Source organism: Aotus nancymaae, unplaced genomic scaffold (genome assembly GCF_030222135.1).
Source record: "Aotus nancymaae isolate 86718 unplaced genomic scaffold, 86718_ANA_hifiasm-v0.15.2.pri h1tg000108l, whole genome shotgun sequence".
Taxonomy (NCBI): domain Eukaryota; kingdom Metazoa; phylum Chordata; class Mammalia; order Primates; family Aotidae; genus Aotus; species Aotus nancymaae.
In genome coordinates this window covers 16,232,319-16,256,444 of record NW_026988523.1, presented here as the reverse complement: position 1 = coordinate 16,256,444, position 24,126 = coordinate 16,232,319, and the positions used below count along the sequence as shown (strand labels likewise).

Genomic DNA, 24,126 nt, shown 5'->3' with positions numbered 1-24,126 from the left:
CTCTCCTCTGAAGCTTTGAAGCCAGGCATTGGCTTCTTTCTACCTATGAAAGTCCTAAATGGCATTTTCTTCCAATATAAGACCATTCTGTCTACATTTAAAGACAGTTAGTTAGTAGAGCCACCTTCATCAATTACCTTAGCTAGATTTTTTTGATAATTTGCTACAGCTTCTATATCAGGATTTGCTGTATCACTTTGTACTTTTAAGTTATGCAGACAGTTTCTTTCCTTAAACCTCATGAACCAAGCTCTGTTATCTTCAAACTTTTCTTCTGCAGTTTCCTCACCTCTCTCAGCCTTCATAGAATTGAGGAGAGGGTTAGGGCCTTGCTCTGGATTAGGTTTTGGCTTAAGGGAATGTTGTAGCTGGTTTGATCTTCTCTGTAGACCACTCAAACTTTCTCCGTATCAACAATAAGGCTGTTTCACTTTCATATTCATGTGTTCACCAAAGTAGCACTTTTCATTTCCTTCCATAACTTTTCCTTTGCATTCACGACTTGACTGTTTGGCACAAGAGGACTAGTTTTTGGCCTATCTCAGCTTTTGACATGCCTTTCTCACTAAGTGTAATCATTTCTAGCTTTTGATTTCAAATGAGAGATGTAGTACTCTACCTTTTACTTAAACACATAGCGGCCATTGTAGGGTTATTAATAGGCTTAATTTCAATATTGCTGTTTCTCAGGGAATTAGGGAGGCCAGAAGTAAGGGAGAGAAATGGCAGCAAGGGCAATCAGAACACACATAACATTTATCAACTAAGTTTGCTGTCTTATATAGGCACAATTTGTGGCACACCAAAACAATTATAATAGTAATGTCAAACATCTCTGATAAAAAGATCACCGTATCAGATATAATAATCATAAAAAAGTTTAAAATATTGCAAGAATTCTCAAAATATGACAGGGATATGCAATGATAACACGCTGGAAAAATGGCATCAACAATCTTACTTGAAGCAGGGTTGCCACAAACCTTCAATTTGTAAAAAACACAGTATCTGCAAAACAGAATAAAGAGAATTGCAATAAAATGAGGCATACCTGCATGCATCACAGGAACAATTTATATCTTTCACCTCCAGCACTTAGCCAGTATAGTGAGTGTTCCAGAGCTGGGGTTTATTGCTATATGATGTGATCCTGAAATTCATTTAATAAATTAGGATTTTACAATGAAAAACTAAAATACATAATTTCATATAAGAAAAAAAAAATCAATATTAAAAAAAAATCCCACCCCATGCACCCCTACCCTAAACAGGCTTTTATTTCTAAAGAAAGATCTACATTTTAAGCAAAGCATGAATCAAGTCACATATTTAATGTCAGTATAATTTTAGAGTTATGCCAGAAAGAAAAAGGGGGTGTGGGTATGTAAAACTTATTTATATTTTTATTTATGCTATTTCCCACAGATTGAAAATAAATTTTCAAGAGCCACTTCTCTAGTTAATCTACTCCTGGAGTCTGAAAATGCTGTGGTTATCTAGCAGTGCCCTCTGGTGTCCAAATGAATTGTTTTAGTTGCCTTGAGGGAAAAAATAAGCCACTATATAATCAGACACGTCTATAATCAGCATTCATTCATTTGTCAAATGTTAACTGACAGTTTACTATATGTGAGTTACTGTGAAAAGAGGCAGGATACAGAGATATATTTAAAAATACGTGATTTCTTGTTCTGTCTTTAAGGAGTCCAGTCTAACAGGGAGACAAATGTAAACTCGATTACAAAATTACTTAAATCACTTTATCTAGTTTTTTATTAAAATGAGATCTACACAGCTGGGTGGTCTCCCTTTCCAAACAGTTATGGACCATTATTCATGTTACAACGTATCTGGCTGGCTTTGAACAGAACAACTTTGGTCAAGTACACAGGTCAAATACAAGTACTCTATTTATTCTGAAATAGAGTAAACATCCCAAGACATACGGTGGGATTGAATACTAGTTTTTAAAGAGTTGAGAAATGCCTTTCACAGCCAACCCCAAAAGACACTTCTGGTTTTGTAATTATATAGGGGCCCATTGGTCAACAGATCTGACACACAAATCTGATATTCATTAGCCTTATTCTTCTTTCTGAAAATTCTATTTTTCTAGCACTACAATGAAAGACCTCAAAATGAATCAAATGAGAGACTTAAGAAATCAAGAGACTCTAAGAATTTATTATAAACTCTTTTAGGATTATTAGACCTGCAAATTTTCCACTAGAGCCACCAAAATACATATTGTTCTGAATATATACATCTTCATGTCTTCTGGAGAAGCAGACAGAGCCTGAAGGAGTTACGGAGCCCTTCCACCAAGAATAAAAGTGAAATTCAAATACCATCAAAGGAAGGAGTCAGAAATTACTACAGATGATGAATGATGCTTTACACTATTTTGTGATGTTCTTAATTTTCATCATTTTCCCATTCTTGTTATTGTTGTTTCCTAATCAGCCATGAAACCCCAATGTGTAGGCAGGACCTATGACCTGCTTCCAACCAACAGAATATGGCAAAGGTGATGGGATATATGTGATTACATTATATAAGATTATAAGGTCCATCTTGCTGAGACTCTCCTTTGCTGGCTTTGAGAAAGCAACCAGTTATACTGAAAAGGCCCATGTGGCAAAGAACTGAGGGTGGCCTCCTGCCAACAGCATGTAAGCATTGAGCACTCTAAAGGAACTGAAGGCTACTAATAACCATGTAGTGAAAAAGCTGACCCTTCCCCAGTCAAGCCTCAGATGAGACTGCAGCCCTGCACAACACCTTGATGGCTTACAGAAGACCCAACTAATCTGTGCCTGGGTCCCTTACCCACAAAAACTATGAGATAATAAATGTGTGTTGTTTTAAGTTGCTACCTTTGTGGTAATATTATTTTGTAATGATAACTAATATAGATTTCAAGACACTTAATTATAAAACATTTTTATTATAAAAGTAATACAAATAAAAACAAACACTGAGAAAAGACAAAGTCATCCATTTACTGCTTCCCATCCCACTATAACCAGTTAGTAATTTGTCATCTTTTTATCATATGCTTGATGTGTTATTTCAGCCATGATAATACCCACTCATACACTTTTGCATCTTACAATTTTTACTTAATGTAACATTTTTCATGTTTTTAATAATATTCATTACTAATTTTCAATAAGTACCTTATGTACCATTTGTATATACCTCTTTATTGACTATTTCCCAGACCCAGGGATGGCAAACTGTGGCACCACATTTGTAAATAAAGTTTTACTGGAACAAAGCCATGCCCATATTGTTTATGTATTGTCTATGGCTGCTTTTGTGCTTCATACAGCAGTGTTGACAAGTTACGACAGAAACAGTAGGTTTAAAAACCTAAAATATTTACTTTCTGGCCCTTTATAGAAGTTTGCCGATATTTACCCCAAACTTTTAAGTGGTTTATAATTTGGGCTACTAGAAGTAATGTCACTTGGAACATCTTTGTGCATATAATTTTTCATACCTTGTACAATTTGAGAGACATTAACAAAAGTGGAATAACTGGGTCTAATTAATGAAGACATTTTTAACACTGATACTGTCCCACACTCTCTCTCTTATAATATTTAAGCTATGATATAATAAGGATGGTGTTAATAAGAATGAAAAGGAAGGCCCAGAACTCTTGCGGGTAGCATGTTTCTGGTCCCTGTTAATCAAGGCATGTATGTTTACACTCTGGATGAACATATTTTGAGTTTTGATTTAAAGTTAACCAAAAAAGAGAAATAATAGTAATTGCAACAGGAAGACCAATTGAAAGAAAGCTTTTACTTTCTACTGGAGAAGAAAAAGCAGACATAAATAGGTGACAAGGTATATATAAAATGCCATTCCAAGATAGCTGCAGTGGCCAAAACATACTGGGAGAGTTGAGTAAGAGAACGAGATGGCAGTCTCAACAATGAGCTAGCAGTGGCAGCAATAAGCAAAGAGGCAACTATGAGCATGGGATGACAAAAGCAGCACACAGGTTCCACCCATCTGAACATATCCTAGACATAAACCTGTGTACAACCATAATGAAACTGTCTCTAGATAAGAAAGTTTTAAGAAATCATCCTATATTTTTTAAGAAAGAAAAAGTCTTCTATCTGGAGAAGTTTTATTCTTCAGAATGAAAATCTTATGGAATGGGGAAATCAACCCTCACTATCTAAGTCAACCCTGACTATCTCTGAGATAAAAGATGAAGCAGTCTGATGGGTCTCAAATCCAATCTTGTATGAAAAAAACAAGCATCAGGAAACATAGATGTCATCTTCTAAGAGAAATATTCTGCCAAAAAAAAAAACTCAGGATCAGGATGGACTTTTCTCCAATAATATAATTCAAAAGCAAAATTAGAGATATTTAATGTAATTATCCAAATTATGCCAACAAAGTATGTAAAGAAATTACATATAGCATATTTATTTTATTAAAATATTCCTGTTAAAATGTCAACCGATTTAACATCTCCTAAAGAAGTGCTTTTTAGTTACAACTATCATTAGCCTTTACATTCTACCTAACTCACTAAATAATTAAATGGATGACGACTTCATAAAATACTGTGGAAAACCATGAAATTCTCCACAGAGTAAGGAAATCATTTTTTTTTTTTTTTTGGCAAAAATAACTAGGAACATGTTACTTTGAACAAAATATAACCAATTTTCTGAGGTATGAAAATCAAGACTTTTTTCTTGAATTTTCCCTATGGCAAAGGAAGTGGCAGTTCTATGAATGTCTTGAGTCACATTTAAAAACATGTCATAATCTTCCTCTTTTTGTATTTCTTGCATACAGTTACCTCAAAACTGACCTGAGGGTCTGGCAGCATAAATCCATCCGTAAGTTTATAATAGACTATTGTAGAATCAGACTCCACTATGGCCAAAGTAAAAGACATCGGCAAATCTGGATCACCTTGCAATTTTCGAGATGCCTTCAAGATCTCCCTTATCCTGAAAATAAAGTCACAATATACTTAGGAGTTGCAGTCACTCAATTAATGATAAGATCAAATACTATAAAATCTTAGGGAAGACACTGGCAATACATTATATCCATAATGCTAAGAAATGTCTGAAGTTTCAAATATAAACTTGTAAGATAATGTTTTCTCACAGAGAAAATCCTGCAAATTAGAGACTTTCAGCCCTTTTCAAAAACATTCACCAATCTCTCCTGATCATCATACCCGAGAGAATCAAAACTGTATTTGGGAAACTACAGAACTGAATAGTTCTCATCTAAATTGTTTAGTGCATTTAAATTGGCTAAGGACCCTAGACATAATTTCCCAATTTCCTAACTTGGTATCTTATAGTAGAACAATTTGGTATTCAAGTTTGCAATGTTAAAAAATAAACATTTTCCCCATGTTTTTACATAGGGTTAAAAATTACTACTTTTAAATGGTTATATAATATTTCCTTAACCCACAATTTTACTCAGTCATTCCCCTATTGTTGTAAAGTTATTTCGGATTTTTAAGGGTAGGGGGACCAGGGGAGGGTGGTGCTAATTAAGACAAGCTGCAAGGATCATCTTTCTCCACACAGTTGTTTCTCTTTAAATATTTCTGTTAAGTCTTTCTGAATATCAGAATTATTAGATCTGAGTAGAGATAGTTTTAGGGTTCTTAATATGTATTCTGATACAATAAAAGCTAAAAGAAAAATATAAAGAGAAATAAAACTTTTCTTTAAAAAAATTTTTTTGGTAATGTTAAGATTTTTGTTTTGTTTGCTGTGGAAATCAGTCTACCAAATCTAGTATCTAGATATCTAAAGCATTATTAGCTTCTGTTTATCACTAACTAAAAATCCTTAATACCTACTCAATAAGCCTGTGTTCAACGATTCAGTAAAATGTAAATATCCAAGGAACTTTTTTAAAAAGGCAAATAAAATATGATCAGTTGTTTTTTTCATTAAGGCAACCAATTCTCCAGAAATTGAAAAGATTTACTAGCATATTAACATCCTACAACTGAAAACATAAATAACTTAATATTATATTTTCTTATCAAAGGGGTAACTTGTCCCCTTAACTTCTACTTCTCAACATTAAGTAAAAATTCATATGATCATGCTTTCCCCAGCCTGTTATTCAATCTATAAAGAATCTAAAAAGGAAAGTCTCTGCTTTGAAATATTCTTACTACAATAATTATAATGCTTTTTAAAATCTGTAGGAGAGACTGGAGATTTTAAGCATGATTTAAAACAGCAATAAACTTCTAGAAAAGCTGAAACTAAATTGTTCTTGTTAAAATATCACAGTGCACAATATATTAACATTACAGAGTGAAAATTGGTTTGTTTAAACATCAGTAACAAAAGCCTGCTAATCTAATACCTATCCATTTATGTTCATACATGAATATAATGATTCAAAAAGACAAGGAGTTTCCAAGTTTGTTTCCTCATATTCAATCCAATTCTAAAATGCCTTTGAAAGAGTTAAGTCAACAATGTGGTAATACTCAGTTTCCAGCATAACCGTCAAGCAACATTTACTGGGTAAACAAAATCCATCTACCTGGAAAAATCTGAATTCTTTTCCAAGACTTAGCAAAGCATCATTTCTCTCTTAAGTCTTACTACCTTCTCCATCCTCTAAGCAAAGTTACGTATCTTACTCTAAATGGAGCACCTTGTGCAACCTTTTCTTACTGTAATCACTATGCTATCTTTACACATCTAAGGGGCTATTTTCCACTGGAATGTAACTACTTTGAGGGCAGACTTTTTAAAAGAATTTATTAATGCCCAATATGTAGTAGAGTACTTGGGCAGAACGAACAAGGTTTTCTTAATAAAGATTTCCATAAGGCTTTAAATGTAGACTTTAAAATATGTTTCTGGCAAATATTTTTCTAAAATTTATTACACAATTCTGTTACACTAAATAAAAATTCAACTTGTTTTGACAGCTTAGGATCATCATTTTTGGTATTTATTATTGTAGATACAATGGTAGACGATATGGCACTTGGGATCAAAGTAGACCCTAGAACCTAGTTTCTTAAAAGTATCTGATATTTGCCTGCTTTTCATTCATCTGCTGTATCGCTTGTTTCTATAGTAAGATTTGGTAAACTATAATCACCTATTTTTTTATAGTCCATGAGTCAAGAGTGGTCTTGACATTTTTAAATGGCACATTTTTAACGGTCATGTAAATACCTACATATAGCCTCAATTTTGTTCCTTGGTCCAAAAAGCCTAAAATATTTACTATCTAGCCCTTTAAAAAAAGGTTTACTAACTCCTACTCTGAAAAAGGTAAGAGTAAAATATAATCATCAGAGAGTGTCCTTTTCTCCCCTAAATTATTGATTCAAAATTCAAAGCAGGAAGAAGTTCCACTCCTAGTTAGGATGGAGATCTCAAAAAACCACCACTCCTACCAAAACAAACAGAACACATCTGATTAACTTAGAGATACCGCATTTTCTTTAAAGCCATGAAGGAGATGTAAACACAGAGAAATTTAAATGAACTAAATTCCAATGAGAAATGAGCCCTTCCAAGGTGAGCAGAGACCAACAGACACCCACTTCCACCCTGAGGATAACTGCTAAGTATGGACACAAGTGGCTGGAGGAGTCAGCTGTAACAAGCAAGCAACTCCACAAAGAGGAACCAGTGATACAAGGAGAAACAGCCAAGCATGGAGCTGGCACAGTGGACTCAAATCCTGAAGGACACCAATCTCTCCAGTTCACCAATTCTCCCCATGGTACTTTTGCTATGTTTAAGCAACAGCATGAAAAGCTGGGAGAAAAGCTGAAAAACGGCAAGCAAGAGCTAATCATAAAGCCCTGGTGAGAAGAGGGGCTTGATTCCATTTTCAAATCATCTGAAACCAGAAGAGAACTAAAGATGCAGCTCAATCCTGACCTTTCTGATTAGATGAACTAAATCAGCCCCTTCCCCTACTTGCCAAATACAGGAAAGAATAAGTCCCTGGGAGCAGGAGGTAGTATCAACATCAGTCTCTCATTAAAAACAATGTCTAGCATATTCTGAAAAGTTCTAAGCAATTTGAACAAGGAGGAAAATGTATCGAAAATGCAATAGATCAATATAAGAAGACCTTCAGAAAAATAAGGTTGTTAAAAAATTCAGATGTTGGAATTAACAGCTAAAAACTCTAAAATAACTATTATAAATGTTACAGTATTGAGGAAAAAAACATGAAATGAGTAACAAGTTAAAAATTTTACACAGAAAAATGAAAATTCTAAAAAAGTAGATAATTCATATATACATATATATATATATATATAAAGTATTGAATAGACTAAATGGTAAATGAGATGTGACAGAAGAAAGCACTAGAAAACTTGAAAATAGGTCACAAGAAACCAAACTGAAGTACAAAGAGAGAAAATAATTAAAAAAATAACAATATCAGAGGCTTCTGGTATAGTATCAAATAAGTTTAACATACACATAATTGGAATCACAGAAGAAAAGGAAAGAGAACATAGAAATAGTTGATAACTTTCCAAAATTGCTGTTTCTGAATTTGAAGTGTATCTTTTATAGACAGTATATAGTTGGATCTTGTTTTTATATCCAATCTGACAATCTCTGCCCTTTGGTGTGTTTATTCCAATTTAAAATTAATATTGGTATGGTTGGATTCATGCCTGCTATTTAGCTATTTGTTTTCTACACATCACATGTCTTTTTTCTTCCTCTCACCCTCCTTTATCACCTTCTTTTGTATTAAATTTTTTATGTATTTTCTTCTTTTTTTAAAATCATGCTTTAAGTTTTCAGGTACATGTGCAGATTGCACAGATTGTTACATAGGTATACATACACATGCCATGGTGGTTTGCTGCATCCATCCTCACCAACAGAATGGGAAAAATTTTTTTCAATTTACCCACCTGACAAAGGTCTAATAATATCCAGAATCCACAAAGAACTTAAACAAATTTACAAGGAAAAAAAAACCATCAAAAAGTGGGCTAAGGATATGAACAGACACTTTTCAAAAGAAGACATTTATGCAGCCAACAAACATATGAAAAAATGCTCATCACGGATCATTAGACAAATGCAAATCAAAACCACATTAAATACGTATTTTCTAGTACACCATTTTAATTAATTAATTTTTTTTACTATAGTTTCTTGAGTTTCTTAGTGGTAACTCTAGAGACTACTACTACATCTTAGTTTATCACAACTGTTATCAGATTAATACTAACTTGATTCTAAAAAAATATAGAAACTGATCCGATATAGATTTATTCCTTTTCTCTTCATTTATGCTATTATTGTTACATATTTTATATATATAAAACCCTGTAATATAGTGTTATAATTATTACTTTATATAATTTTGTTTTTATAAAGTTAAGGGGAGAAAGGAAAAATATATTAGAGTTTTTTATATTCACAGATTTAATATTTCTGGTATTCTTCATTTCCTCGTATAACTCTCTGGTGTCATTTTTTACTCCAATTTAGCTTTATTATTTCCCCTATCCTTTATGTTAATACTGTCATATAACTTACTTCTTCTTTTTTTTTTTTTTTTGAGACAGAATTTTGCTCGTTACCCAGGCTGGAGTGCAATGGTGTGATCTCGGCTCACCGCAACCTCTGCCTCCTGGGTTCAGGCAATTCTCCTGCCTCAGCCTTCTGAGTAGCTGGGATTACAGGCACGTGCCACCATGCCCAGCTAATTTTTTTGTATTTTTAGTAGAGACGGAGTTTCACCATGTTGACCAGGATGGTCTCGATCTCTTGACCTCGTGATCCACCTGCCTCGGCCTCCCAAAGATAAATTACTTCTTAATGTGCTATAAGCCTGGTCAGTTGATTTTTGACAAAGGCACGAAGGCAATTCAGTGGAGAAAGTCTTTTAAAGGATACTTCAAATGAAGCTAGTTCACCTTTATGTCTACACATAAGATTATTATATGAATCAATTAAATGGCATATATGAAAAGACCTTGTAAACTGTCAAGCGGTCATATTACGTAGTTTATATACCACCTTGCAAATTGAGATAGATGCCCCTGCCTCCATGATTATTGCTAAAACTGAATACTAACCCAAACATACTAAGGAACACTGTGCCATTAGTGGAAACAGAAAATGTTTATTTTCTGAAACAGTCTTAATCCCAGAAATTGACTTAGTCCTTAAAAAATTATTTCCAACTATGCTGAACTGCATTACAATTAGCTAGATTCTTATTCATAAGAATGATTTACTTTAGAGAAAGACATTCTGATAAAGCAACTATAGATATTAATCAGAAACTTCATTACTCAGCACTGATGGGAAGTCACACCATGATAAAAGACAGCATACCACAATTGCTTCATCAATGCAAGTCTTTTAGTGTAACTAAATATTTTTCTTCTCCAAAAGTGGCAAACCAATACCTAAATTAATAATCACAGAAAAAGACCAATTTTTACAGGCTGTCCAAAATTTTTTCTACAAAGATGGAAAAGAAGACATAATAGATCAATTAAAATTTTAACTTACCTACATCTTTTGTTGTCAGTATGTACCACAATTACTTGCCAGTATGCAATATACATAAAACTCAGTATATAATGCACATAAAGCCACTGCAATGCTACAAGACGAATTTCTCTAAACATCCCTAACGGGTAGACTGTGATGAGAATGGGACACAAACGAGAAGGAAACTTATTAACACAACTTTAACACATTTTCCATTTATCAAGATAAAATGTTATTTAAATCAGAAGGTGTGTTTGTATGTGTGTGTGCCGGTGGGGGGGGTGGTGTTCCCTAAGATAAACTATATGGGAATTCTAGCCCATATATTGAAATTTAGAATAGAAATTTCCATCTTATTCACTGCTCTTTTTCCATTCTCAATTTATATTTGTTTCCAGAGTTCTTTGATTTAAACAGCAAAACATTTTCATACTTACCCCAAACACCCATGCAGGAAACACTAACATTTGAAAACTAACTCAGAGTTGTAAAGGGAGTATTGTTTTCAGAGTTGAGAGAAATCACTGTCAAAAACGAAATGTAAGTTCCCATTTCTGAGGTCTTGTTTATACTACTTGGCGGGGGAAGGGTGGTGGTGTGTATTACCAATGAATCTTCTCATAGTAACAGAATAAAATAGTTTTTCTGCCTCTGTTACTCAAAGTACACTCCAGAAGTCTTTCACAGTTTCTTGTTCAGGATCTCTTCTATTTTTCAAGTATGTTTAAAGAAAAGCCATCATCTTTTTCCCAACAAACAAGCAAAAGACCTTTCTTGTTTGTTTCCATTATAAGGATACTGCATAAACTCCTAAAAATGTTTACTTCGCCTTTTAATCAACAGGTTATACTTTATCAATCTATTAATAACAATAACAGTAACAAAAGATTCTGAAGTTCTTAAAAAACCATATACAATTGTAAAGATGCCAAGAACAGTTAAGTATCACCAGAATACTATAATCTCACTTAATTTCTAACAAGCTTGTGGTTTGAAATCTTTAGAAATGACAGAATGTTTCCTTATATGTAGAAATTTTAATAGCTCAGTTCTTTGGAAAAATATTGTTAAGATATTGTGAATATTGTATGTTTCCTCACATAAATCTACAACTATAAACAATAAAATTCTTCATAGTTCATACTGGATAGAAATCAACATATGAAAAATATAACCTATGTATTAATAATAATAGTTTCAAGTTTTCAACTCAGTTACATCTAAAGGGAAAAATTCTATCTAATGAAAAATAGATATCAGTAATAATAGCTATTTATTAACAGTAACAAAATTTGATGCTCACAACAGGTTTTTCTTTCTCATAACTGTTCATAGAGGAGCTCTGTGTACTGAAAAAAAGTGATTCCAGACCTTCATATAGCTAACTTGAAAACAAGCCTGAAGCAAATACACAGTTAACACTATTTGGCTAATACCCTTAGTTCAAGCTATTTAAATGTTTTCCATAAAGCTTGGCATTGATTTTTCTGTAATTATTCTAAAACAGAGACTAAGTAATCTCTGGAGATTTACAAAAAGGACAAGAAGTTGAAGACTACATTACTTTTAACTTCAAATGCTATTGAAATAGAATGTATCATGAGTCAAAAGCAGTATTAATTTTAACCCATAGAAAGTATCTCCTCCTATAGTGGCCAAATAATATATGCTATAACCTTATCAGTAAAAGGCAGTAATATCTTGATCTGCCTTATTATGATATAATGGAATGGCATATACCATAATGCAACTCTGAAACATAATACAAAATAAGCTTGGTGCCAGAGACACCAAAGAAGCCTTATTCATCCACAGGCTCAGTCCCAAAGAAAAATTTCAGGGATAACAGAGCATCTCCTTGAAATTCATGCCAATGCCTTCCTAGTAAAAAATGTAGGCAGCTAAAATTCCAAGGGGGTTTACTAAACAATCAAGGTATCCACTCCAGTAGGAAGTCATTATGTAATAAACTGCAAGTTTTTTTTTAAGGGTAAGGGGAAAAAAATGCTGTATCAGTTAAAAGCAGCTGCCAGAATTGGGGGTTTCACCAGCAGCAGATTTCCAACAGAGGTAAGGTGAGGACACACATCCTAATATGCCAAGAAGCCAAATGACAGAAGTCATTTTGCAGTTATAAGACTTTAGGACTCAAATAAAATAGTGGTCATTAAATGAATTTGTAGTAATTTAACTACCTCTACCAGTAGTTGAAAGAGTAGGAAACCATTTTTTCCCTTATAATTTAAGTCCCCATATAAGTCCCTTAAGATATTTTCCCATTTACAATGACCTATAGTACTACTACTATTACAGAAAATTGTAATACTATTATCCTAACTTTGGTATGGTATACTTCTACCATTTAAGGCACTCAACAAATACCAATAGACCCAAGGTGGTCCAAAGTGAAGCTAATCAAACTATCTGAACATAAATTTGACTTCATTTGCAATCTTAGCACTGAAAAACATCAGAGCAAGACTCCATCTCAAAAAAAAAAAGAAAGAAAAGACAGGTCACTAGTTTTAATTAGTACTCCTCTTGTCGTCTCATCTTTAAATTCATCAGATCTCTTTGATCTCTGTGTATCTATGAATATGATTATATACCATTGCTGTGTCTGAGGAAACCATACCTCTGTAGTCATTTACCGAAGGTGCTACATGGATTCCTTAAATTCACTTTAGCAAAGAAACAATCTAGAATACTCTCCATATGGATACCACGTGAATGCATAACTTAATATGGCATTATAATGCAAACTAAAAATTATTTTACACTAGCTTTACGAAGTATTTTTTGATCAAACAAGAAACACTAGCAATTAATCACTTTATACTCCATCAGCATAATTTTCCTACCAAATAATCAGAAAAAATAACCAGAAATGGGCACTTTACCAATTTTATTCTCCCATTACAGATAAGGAAATAACATTAAATCAATATTTTCATAAGGACTAGTATACACAAGACCTTCTGAAACTTGAAAAATATGACAAAGTGTTTTAACTGTGATCACATATCATATGTAACAGCTTTACAGAAAACGCTAATCACAACCTGTACTTGTGCTCAAAGTAATGCATTCACTCACAGTCATTCAAATACACATTTACCCTGTAATGGGATCTGTCTACACTCTTATGACAAAGTATGTAAACAAAATCACCAGGTCTAAAGCCTGGGAAAGTAAGTGGGAAGCAGACATTAAAAACTGTTCAGGCCTTCTTAGAAAAGCACACAGATATAACATTAAACACTGCCTGGAACGACTGCCTTTTAAGGAGGCAGAAAATATATGTACACCATAAAAAAAATAATAGAATAAACTATATAAATACATATGCCATTCTGCCACTTAACAGTCAGTTGGTAACTGAAACAGTGAGATTGTTTGTCATCACTAGGGAAATATTTTATAACTAAGTTGTAGTTAACTATGTAAATGACAGAGTTTGCTCCAGTTTTACAAACGACAGATTATAAAAACTGTCTCCTTCAACAAAAGAGACAGTTATCAGGCCTTATGTGCTATAGGCTCTTTGTAAATAAGAAGAAACTGTAGCTCCAGCAAACTACCAACTCCTCTGACTCTACAGCTATGTATGCTACCTAACTCTCCTACTAATAAAAATGTTATTTAAGGTTTTTAGAGGAATACAAAGTATTTTTTAAAGCACTATATTCAAGCAGCTAAGTAACATAGTCTAAAATATTGATTTACAACTGGTGTGCTAAGGTTGGTTGTACAGTATGTGGCAAGTAATTTGTTTCTAACAATAGAGTACTAAAGTTGGCAGGGTATTTTTAAATATAAGACTAATATTCCTGATAATATATTATCAGTCTCACCACTGACATTCCAACATTCTTTCTTGACTGAGAGTTAAAAGACAAAGTTAGAGCTAAGAGGTCCTGGGAACAATACATGGGCCAAAGCCCATTATTATTATGAAAGAAAAAATAATGGCTACTTTTTTGGGGAAGAAAGATTATGATTGGGATGGGGCACATTGAAAAGTTAGTGGGATGCCTGGAAAAGTTCTATTTCTTAACTTGGTTATAATTACAAGAGTTCTAGATGTTTGCCTTATGATAACTCATTAATCTATACATTGGTATTGTGTGGTTTTCTGTATCTGGTTTCATTTACAATAAAATATTTTTAAAAACCAATAAAGCAAAAGAAATTCCAATAGCTATAAGACTAACTGAGATCTTGGTACAGCTCACTTGATCTTTTATTATCTTTTGGAAAAAGTAGGGGTACAAGTAAAAATATACTTTTAACCTCAGCTTTTTGTATGCAAAGTTAGGAGAAAACAAATACCCTATATACCACTAGGGATTTTGGTGCTGACTTACAAATGAAAGCCTATTTGTAAAAGTATTTCGAATATTTTAAAATACTTTGAAATTCTATAACATTCTCTGCAAATGCAAAGTACTCTTAAAACCACATAGAATAAACAACAATAATCTCACTTCCTTGCTTAAAGCCCTTCAATGACACCATGCATTTAGCAGTGATTTTCACAGTGTTCTTTGTGGAAACCTAAGGCTCCAGAGACATGCTTCAGGTGCAGGGCATCATGTACAGATATGTAAATTGTGCTCTGTACAAGGGTACCTGGCACAAGTGGATCTAAAATCTGCCCTTCACTGTTTGCCAAGACTTGAACCTTACTGAAGAGACATTTTTCTTTGTACGTCAAGAGGGAGCTCCTTTTTTTAAATTGTTCAAAGACACTCTAAGTGCTAGCTGTAGCTCTGTTCAAAAGTTCCCTATTAAACAGTATCTTGTTTTTGTCAAACAATAAAAACAAACTATCTGAAAATCTTCCTCAAAGTTAAGACAAACCACAAACAAACACACATCTTATATTTGTAATTCCTTGATTCACAAACAGATTTGAGCATTTGAATTTCTCTTCTGTGAGTTGCCTGTTCATATTCTTTGCCCAGATTTCCCATTGGGATTTTTCTTTTGAAGTCCCAGAAGCTATTTATATATTCTAAATTAATCTCTGTCAGTTATGCACATGCTATAAATCTTCTCCCAGTATGTGAAAACTTACATATTGCAAATGTGAATGTAAACTGGTAATAATCCTTTTGGAAACAATTTAGCAATAACCAGTAAAGATGAAGGGACAGGCCAGGTGGAGCGGCTCACACCTGGAATCCCAGCATTTTGGGAGGCCAAGGCAGTCAGATCACTTGAGGTCAAGAGTTCAAGACCAGGCTGGCCAACATGGTAAAACCCCATTTCTACTACAATACAAAAAATTAGCTGGGTGTGGTAGTGCATACCTGTAATCCCAGCTACTTACGAGGCTGAAGCAGGAGAATTGTTTGAACCTGGGAGGTGGAGGTTGCAGTGTGCCAAGATCACGCCACTGCACTACAGCCTGAGTGACAGAGCCAGACTCTGTCTCCAGGAAAAAAAAAGTCCCAGCTATTCTACCTCTAGGCATCTTCCTTAGGGAAACTCTCACACATGAGTACAAGGAGGTATTCACAAGGCTATTTGTTAGAATACCATTAGCAATAGCAAAAAAGTAAAAACAATGATGGCCTTCATAATCTAAATAAACTTTCACATCTAATTTTCCATCCTTTCCCTCTTTTCTCTGAAATTTCACTCATTCATTTATTTATTTGCTGTCTTAAGGAATATTACTAGATACCTACTCTGACTAGACACTATGCTAGGCAGGCAGTTATGCTTAATTACTTGCAGTTGCCCTACTAAACCATGGTCTTTTACTGGCTAAAGAGACTTTTCCTGTCCCTCTGGGTTTTGATGTAACTTTGTATATGTTCCTGTTAAAGTGTTTATCAGTACTCCATTACCCTTGTTATTCAATTATCTAGCTACAAAATAAGTGAAGGCAGTCCCAAATCACACATTGAATTAGATATCTGAACAAAGGGCAATTCCGTTTTTTTAGATTCCATCCAACAATTGCCAAAAAAAAAAAAAAAAATGTATTTTCTAAGCTAATCTTCAGTGCTAGAATACTACTTTCATGAGGACGTCATGAAAGTACTTGTTCATCATGGTATCCCGGCACCTAGATCATTGCCTGACACATAAGAGTCACTCAATAAATACTTGTTAAGATCAAAAAGCCCAAGCAATATTATCTGACAATAATATTTCAAAGTGAAAACAGAATCATTAATTTATATCGATGCTTTATCACCGAATAAGTAAAAACTGTTTTCCCTCTTAAGTAAGTATTTTTTCTTTCATGGCGAGTTATCCTTACATGTTCCCACCAAATACTTTTAGAACATGTTCCAATGAATTTCTTTGCAATACAAGGTTATCAAAGACTCAAAGTCAATCATTTTCTTCTCTGTGTTACTAACACAGAAAAATTCCTACATTAACTATGAAAGGCTGGAATTGCAGCATTACTATTAGATATATAACATTTTACATTATAAAGTACACTAAAAGTAAAAATAGACAAAAGAATGCCTACTATCTAAAAAATTGCACCTGTTAAAGACTGAGTAATGAAGTCACACATACACACATATATGCACACAGAAGTTATTTGAATAGTTTGAGTTGAGAAAATGTTATGCCCTAAAAGGCATAATAAATCTAGTATGCATCAGGCCTCATTTGTGCTATTTTCTATATTAGTATTCTACTGTATAATCCAGTTAAGAATATTTATATAAGAACAAGACGAAAAGATTTAAGCTCTCTCAGTGAAATGTAACAGCATCAAAATGCCTTACCAAATTATGATTTCAACTCATTCTACTTGAAGAAGAAAACAAGCTTTAGCCATTCAAGCTAGAAAAGCATTAATTACCACTTGGAAAATACTAGAAATTAACAATAGAAACAAATTTGTACTTCTAGACTTATGAAATGATATTAATTAAAACAGGCTATTGCTTTCATTTCATTAATTTTATTTTTTAGGAATAAATGTAGGTTAATTTCAAATAGTATCTCCTTGTCCAAACAAATAATATAACATTAATACTACCTAGGACAATATTTGTTAGAGTAATTAAAACACAGAAAGAATAATTTTTGAAGAATGAATTAAGACTCTTGGATGTAGGATGGCTTGGAAATCGTGCTAGTAAAAACCAGAAGATACTAGTGATTAAATTTGATGTCAACTCTAACAACTCTCTCAAACACACAAAAAAACTCACAGTAAGGAGCTTCTCAAAGAAGCATATGAATAGCCTGGTATATTAAAAAACAATTATCATTATGAATCATAAATACGAAAAATACTTCATAGAAATATGCAAGTTAGTTTAATACAGCTTTATGAAAAATGCACAATGAAAATAATCAGTTACATTACAGTAACTTTAATTTGGAAGGGATCTTACATGTACTGGTAATCTAAATCCCTCAACAGCAACAACAAAAAGGCAAGGAAATGGAAACCCAGAGAAATTAGGTGTGTTGCTAACCATCAAACAAAATGTTAAGTGTCAGTCCCAAGAGTAGAACCCAGGTCTTAAGATTTTAGTTTAGGGCTCTTTCTGCTAGAATGCTATGCATTTGGTCACAGTCAACTAGAAAAAAAGTAAGTATTCATCAACACTGTTCATGCTGGAATTTAAGGGGCTCTGCCCTTTTCCCCACTTATATGCCACCCAACTACAGCTTTTTTTTTTTTTTATCTTTCTTCCATACCCCACTTTCACAGGTTAAGGCTCCCCTCAATATGCTTAATATTTCTCTCTTCCACTATCCTCTTGAATCCATCCTTTCTCATCTCTCAAGAATCTTGATCCATCAATAACTGCCATCTCTTTTCTATTTTCAGACTTTCTACAGGACAGCTCACATGGCAGCTGGCTTTCTTTATAGCAAGCGCAAGAGAGTGCCCAAGATAGAAGCCACAGTCTTTTGTAACCTAATCTTAGAAGTGACATCCCATCATTTTTGCCAAATTTTATTCATTAGAAGGAAGTCACTGAGTCTGGGCCACACTCAAGGGAAGAGAGTTACACAAGGGAGTGAATACCACAACCATGAGAAGCCATCTTAGAAGCTGCCTGCCACAGCTTCTAAAGAAGAAATGCATAGGGAGGCTTGCTAACCAGATACAAGGACTTCTTATGGAGCAAGCAATTAAGAAGATGTGGTATTGGCAAAAGGACAGATAAACTGACTAATGGAATATAATAGTGAACCCAGAGACAAATTAATGCATGTTTAGAACTTTGGAAAATAGCAGAAGTGATATGTCAGATAATGAGGAAAGGAAGAACTATTCAGTAAATGGAAGTAGAAAAAGTGGTTATCCATATGACAATGGTATCCCTAACCTCCTCTCAGACCATTAAAAACAACAATAGAACTCTTAGTGAAAATACAGGTGAGTATTTTTTAGACCTTTAGATAGAAAATATTTCTTAAACTAGACACAAAGATGTTGATTATAAAAGATGGATAAATATGATTATATTCAAATTAAGAATTATTATTCATTAAAAGACACCTTAAAGACAGTGAAAGATTTAAAAACTGGAAAACATAATCAAAAAACTATTAATGTCAAGAATATAGAAAGAATTCATAGAAGTCAATGAAAAAACTAAAGGCAACCCAATAGGCAAAAGAAATGAATAGATATTTCTTATAAATAATACATATATAAAGAAATATTCAGTATTATGAGTGATGAAAGAAAGGCAAATTAAGACCACAATGAGAATAATCCATTCTGTTGGCAAAAATTCAAAAGTCTGACAATACTGAACATGGGAGACAATACAGCTCCAAAGGATCTTGTTTACATTGCAGGTGAAAAGTAAACTGAGGCAACCAATTTGAAAATGTTTGAAATTATCTCCTAAAGTTAAACATTAGCAATACTCCATCATCAAGGGAGTGGATGTGAAAATGGTGGTATAATCACACAATGTAATATTATATGGCAGCCCAAAAAATGCACAACAATGGATGAATTTTAGCAATATAATATTAAGTGTGTAAGTTTAGTCATAAAAGATAAGATTTTTGCCGGGCGCGGTGGCTCAAGCCTGTAATCCCAGCACTTTGGGAGGCCGAGGTGGGTGGATCACGAGGTCAGAGATTGACACCATCCTGGTCAACATGGTGAAACCCCGTCTCTACTAAAAATACAAAAAATTAGCTGGGCATGGTGGTGTGTGCCTGTAATCCCAGCTACTCAGGAGGCTGAGGCAGGAGAACTGCCTGAACCCAGAAGGAGGAGGTTGCGATGAGCCGAGATCGCGCCATTGCACTCCAGCCTGGGTAACAAGAGCGAAACTCTGTCTCAAAAAAAAAAAAAAAAAAAAAGATAAGATTTTTAAAGTTAAAAATATCTAAAATTTAAAAATTCCCAATGAACATGGAATTCAGAATGACAGTTACCTTAGGTTAGTGAGAACACGTTAAGGGACTTATAAGATTAGATGTTAGTTATAGTCAAGAACCTAGTTTTGCTTTGGGTGATGGGTACAGAGATACTTGTAACATTATTAAAAATAACTAAGTAAATAAATAAAAACCAAGCATGAACTAATAATGAGAATATGTCATGAAACAAAGACATGTTTAATACAATGCTGTGTACCTAAGCTTTTTTAAAAAAGGTCCCATAAACTACATGAAACTTTCTTTGATTTCAATTTGCATGTTAATCATGCTCTTTACCAACTCCTATATCAAGTATGACTTCTATTACATGGTACATCTTATAATATCTGTTATTTCAAATGCAATGGTCTTGCTTCCTTACCAAGAATATAAATACTTCCATAAGGCTAATATTTCTACCATACATACTGTCTCTGAAAAAGTACTGACCACAGAGTAAGTGCTAAATGCTTGCTAAATCCTTGATATACTTTGTATATTTGTTCCTGCCCAAATCCCATGTTGAACTGCAATCCCCAATGTTGAAGGTGGGGCCTGGTGGGAGGTATTTGGGTTATGGGGGTAAATCCCTCATGGCTAGGAGCTGTCTTCAGGACAATGAGTTCTTGTGAGATCTGGTCATTTAAAAGTGTGTGGAACCTCCGCCTCAACACATTCCCTCTCACTCCTGCTTTTGCCATATATGTGCCTGTTCCTGCTTCATCCTCTGCCATGATTATAAGCTTTCTGAGGCCTCCCTAGAAGCCATGTAGATGCCAGCAGCATGCTTACTGTAAAGCCTGCAGAACTATGAGTCCCTTAAACCTTTTTTTAAAATAAATTTTTTAAAAAAATCTCAGATATTTATAGTAATGCAAGAATGGCTGAATACAACACTCATATTTAACTTATTCCTCAAATAGCCAAGAGTAAAGCTATGATTGCTATATCCCAAATTTCTTTAAAAATACTGTATCACTACCTTTAATGTTTCCTACTTCTTTACTTGGGAAAGGAACTTAGACCAAAATCACCTGCTCACCTGTTATGGCTGAGGGAAGCAGTGATGGGGGTAGGCACCACAGTCTGTAACCCCTCCCCTTCTATCTCAGTACCAACGAGGCAGATGAGCTGAAGTTCTGGTAATCCTACACAGTTTACTTCATGCCAGCTTTTGCCTGAAAGAGCATCATTGAATGGATAATAATGTTTATTAAAATCAAAAGATAAAAACTCTAAACTTCTACCTAAAACTCAGCTGAGCAAATATCACTCATAACACTACCTCCTCTCTTTGCTTTTCTAGTAGTTTCTATTACTCAGTAATTCCCAATGTAAATAAATGAAGAAATTACAAAATTAACAGCAAATGCATAAAAGATTGCTTATTATAATGTGAAGAATGCTATATCCCAATCCAATCCCCCAAACCTCTACCACAGTCCCAATAACAAAACAGTATAAACAAACAACTTACTTTCCATGAGGTCCAGGTAAACCAAGAATGCTATATAAACTTGGGTGGCATCTCCTATATCTAATTCCATCATTTCTAAATACTGAAAATTAAAACATAATGGTCAAATAGAGAAGGAAGAATTGTTTAATATTTTCTTTCAATCAATGAGTAGTCATTAAGTATATATAATCCATAAAATTCTTCTGGGTATAGTGGAAGTTAAAAGGCAATATAAAATATTATCTCTGTCTCTAAAGAACTTGCAATTGTTAAATACATGCATACTTAACATTGTTAGGCAAATAACAATATATGACTGTGATTAAAAACCAAGTAAATGGAATAAAAAACATGACACAACAGGTCCGAAGAGCTCTACTCAGAGGGACTGGTGAAAGCTTTACAGCAGAGGTGGGATAGGATACAAGTTGAGCACGGAAGAACATTATGATTTGAGTAAATGAAGAAAGCTGAGTAATAGTGCAGGTAATCACACAAAGGTGGGATTAAGTCACGAGTATTCAAGGGACTGTAAAGAAACCTATCTCCCAGCAATAGAAACCTTTTTAATAAGATTTACGTTGGGACGTATCAGTAGGTACTGTGTACTTCCCTAGCCTCTTATTTGTGTGTGGAGAGAGTCTGCCAGAGTATCAGCCTCTCTATCCATTCTTTCTCACTTTAAGAGTACGGAATTATTTAATCATTAGATTTTTTAAAGGGGGTTGACAAGAAACTAGAGAAAGCTGCTTTTTTCAGACTACTGGTCAGCATAAGGGGAACGTGTTTCAGGGGCCTACACCTGCAGAATTCTGAAGCTGCCCAGCTATGCCAGCTACTAGGTGGATATGCAGGGCTAATGCTGAGGTGAAGTACTAGCAGACCTGCATGGGGACAGGTCTGAAGTCACATTTTCCCATCAGCTTCACTGTAACTGTAACTGTACAGGTACAGGAGGATACAGGTTATTAGTTGTCTACTTCAAACATGCTTGAAAGTGACACTCAAAACATAATTTTGAGCCAGGTTGCAAGGTCTTAAGCTAAACGTGTGATTTTTGTCATTGAGTAAACACTGAGGATTTCTAAGCAGGAGAATAATAAAAGTGTGTTTGAGGATAATAAATCTGATACCATTTTACTGGATGAACCTACATAATTTTGGAATGAACAAAAAGGTGAAATGGGAAAAACAAACACCCCCTATTACTTTATTATTTTTCTTTTTCTTTTAAAAATCATTTTGATCCTCCAAGAACATAAATCAAAAGGAGACATTTGATGGTCATGTTGTACACAGCCATTAACTTCAAAATGAAAAAACTCTACAAGTATGTAAACTGAGTAACAACACCAAATCTAGATAAGGCTTTAAAAATTTGTTACTGGTGTTTCACTTATTAAGTACTTATATCGTGCTTTCTATATGTTGAATGGCTTACAAATATTAACGAATTTAATTCTGTAGCAACCCTATAAGTAAGTATGGACTATTAATATCCCCATTTTTCAGGTGAGGAAACTGAGGCATAATGGGATCAAACAACTTGTCCCAAATCACAAGGCTGATAAGTGACAGAATCAGGATTTAAACTGAGTCTGATTTTGAGTTCATGCTCCTAACCATTATACTGTCTCTCCATGCTATTGTTTCTCTTTCATGGCACTAAATATTTCCATACTATTGTTTTTTTTCCCTCACCTTTTGAGAGTATGAAGGGGGACGGTGTAGGAAGATAAAATTAAGCAAGAGAAGCTGAAAAAGGTTAACTCTTTTCAAACATATACCTTCAAATTTTTCCGTTTTTAGATGATTATCTATGAATTATTGCTCTCTAGCAAAAGTGTACAATTCTATTAAAGTACCAGACCAGACCAGTTTTTGAGATTCTTACAAAACTCACATCTCCAGTCACTTGTCTATTCACTGCTTGGAACCTTACTGGGACAAGGCAGTAATGTCTCAAGCAGAAACACGCAGGGGACTATCTTTATCTCCCTTCCTGCTACTGTAGAAAAACAGGCAAAATGTGAGTAGCTCTGCTTTGGGCAAGAACCTATTCAAACTTTCGAAGAAATTTGAAATATTAGGAATCTGCACCTTTGCAAAATAAAGGTGCACTCTGGACCCAAGGCTAAGTGTAAACGTGACTGTGCGTAAATCTTTACCATTATGGACCCCTAGAGCTTATCCATCGGCCACAAATTGTCTTGCATGGTTACTATGAGGATTAAATAAACTCATCCCCGAAAGGGGATTTACCTAGACAGCAAAACTAGTGGAACGCTTATTAGGAATCTCCGGCTCGAGAGGGGTGGAGTTAATGTCTGGTCCTCAGTTCCAGAACGGCTTTGGTGGCGGGTTGGGGAAGGTGTCGGAACGAATAGTTCAACTCATTTAAACAAACAAAACCGATACTGCCTGAGGTTGGCAGTTGTGCACACCGGTCCACCTCAGTGAGGGTGGCGCGCATCCTCAGCTCTCCCGCTGAGGGAGAAAGAAAGAGAGCAGCCCGGGAGTTCTGCCTGGGCTAGGGGCCCGGACGGCGCCCTGCTCCTCTCACGCCTCCTGACCTTAGGGTGGGAGCCCATCCAGGCGTCCTCAGGGGCCCACGAGGGAGCTCCGCCGCCGTCGCCAAAGCGGCGAATACCGCCCGGACCCATGCCGCTGCAGCCAGGGGTCGGCTCGGAATCGCCGCGCTCCTCCATGCCGCCAGTCTGGCGCTCCCGTGGTGCACCGCGACAA

General features: G+C 34.7%; 1 protein-coding gene across 1 annotated transcript; it reads right to left on the bottom strand.

The window, feature by feature from the left end:
• Nucleotides 1-2,927: 2,927 nt before the first annotated feature.
• On the bottom strand, nucleotides 2,928-24,114 carry TSEN15 (tRNA splicing endonuclease subunit 15). The gene is made up of 5 exons (XM_012444648.3): nucleotides 23,955-24,114; nucleotides 21,400-21,481; nucleotides 20,965-21,100; nucleotides 4,850-4,991; nucleotides 2,928-4,320 (listed from the first exon to the last, which is right to left on the bottom strand). The coding sequence occupies exons 1-5, from the start codon at nucleotides 24,087-24,089 to the stop codon at nucleotides 4,300-4,302; spliced, it is 516 nt and encodes a 171-aa protein (XP_012300071.1). The 5' UTR covers nucleotides 24,090-24,114; the 3' UTR covers nucleotides 2,928-4,299.
• Between the last annotated feature and the right edge of the window lie 12 nt (nucleotides 24,115-24,126).

Coding starts and splice junctions, on each gene's coding strand:
- TSEN15 (XM_012444648.3), bottom strand. CDS start 24,089: ATGGAGGAGCGCGGCGATTCCGAGCCGACCCCTGGCTGCAGCGGCATG. Junction 21,482..23,954: donor GGATGGGCTCCCACCCTAAG/GTCAGGAGGCGT, acceptor TTTAATTTTCAG/TATTTAGAAATGATGGAATT. Junction 4,992..20,964: donor GCTTCCCTCAGCCATAACAG/GTGAGCAGGTGA, acceptor CTTTATTTTCAG/GATAAGGGAGATCTTGAAGG.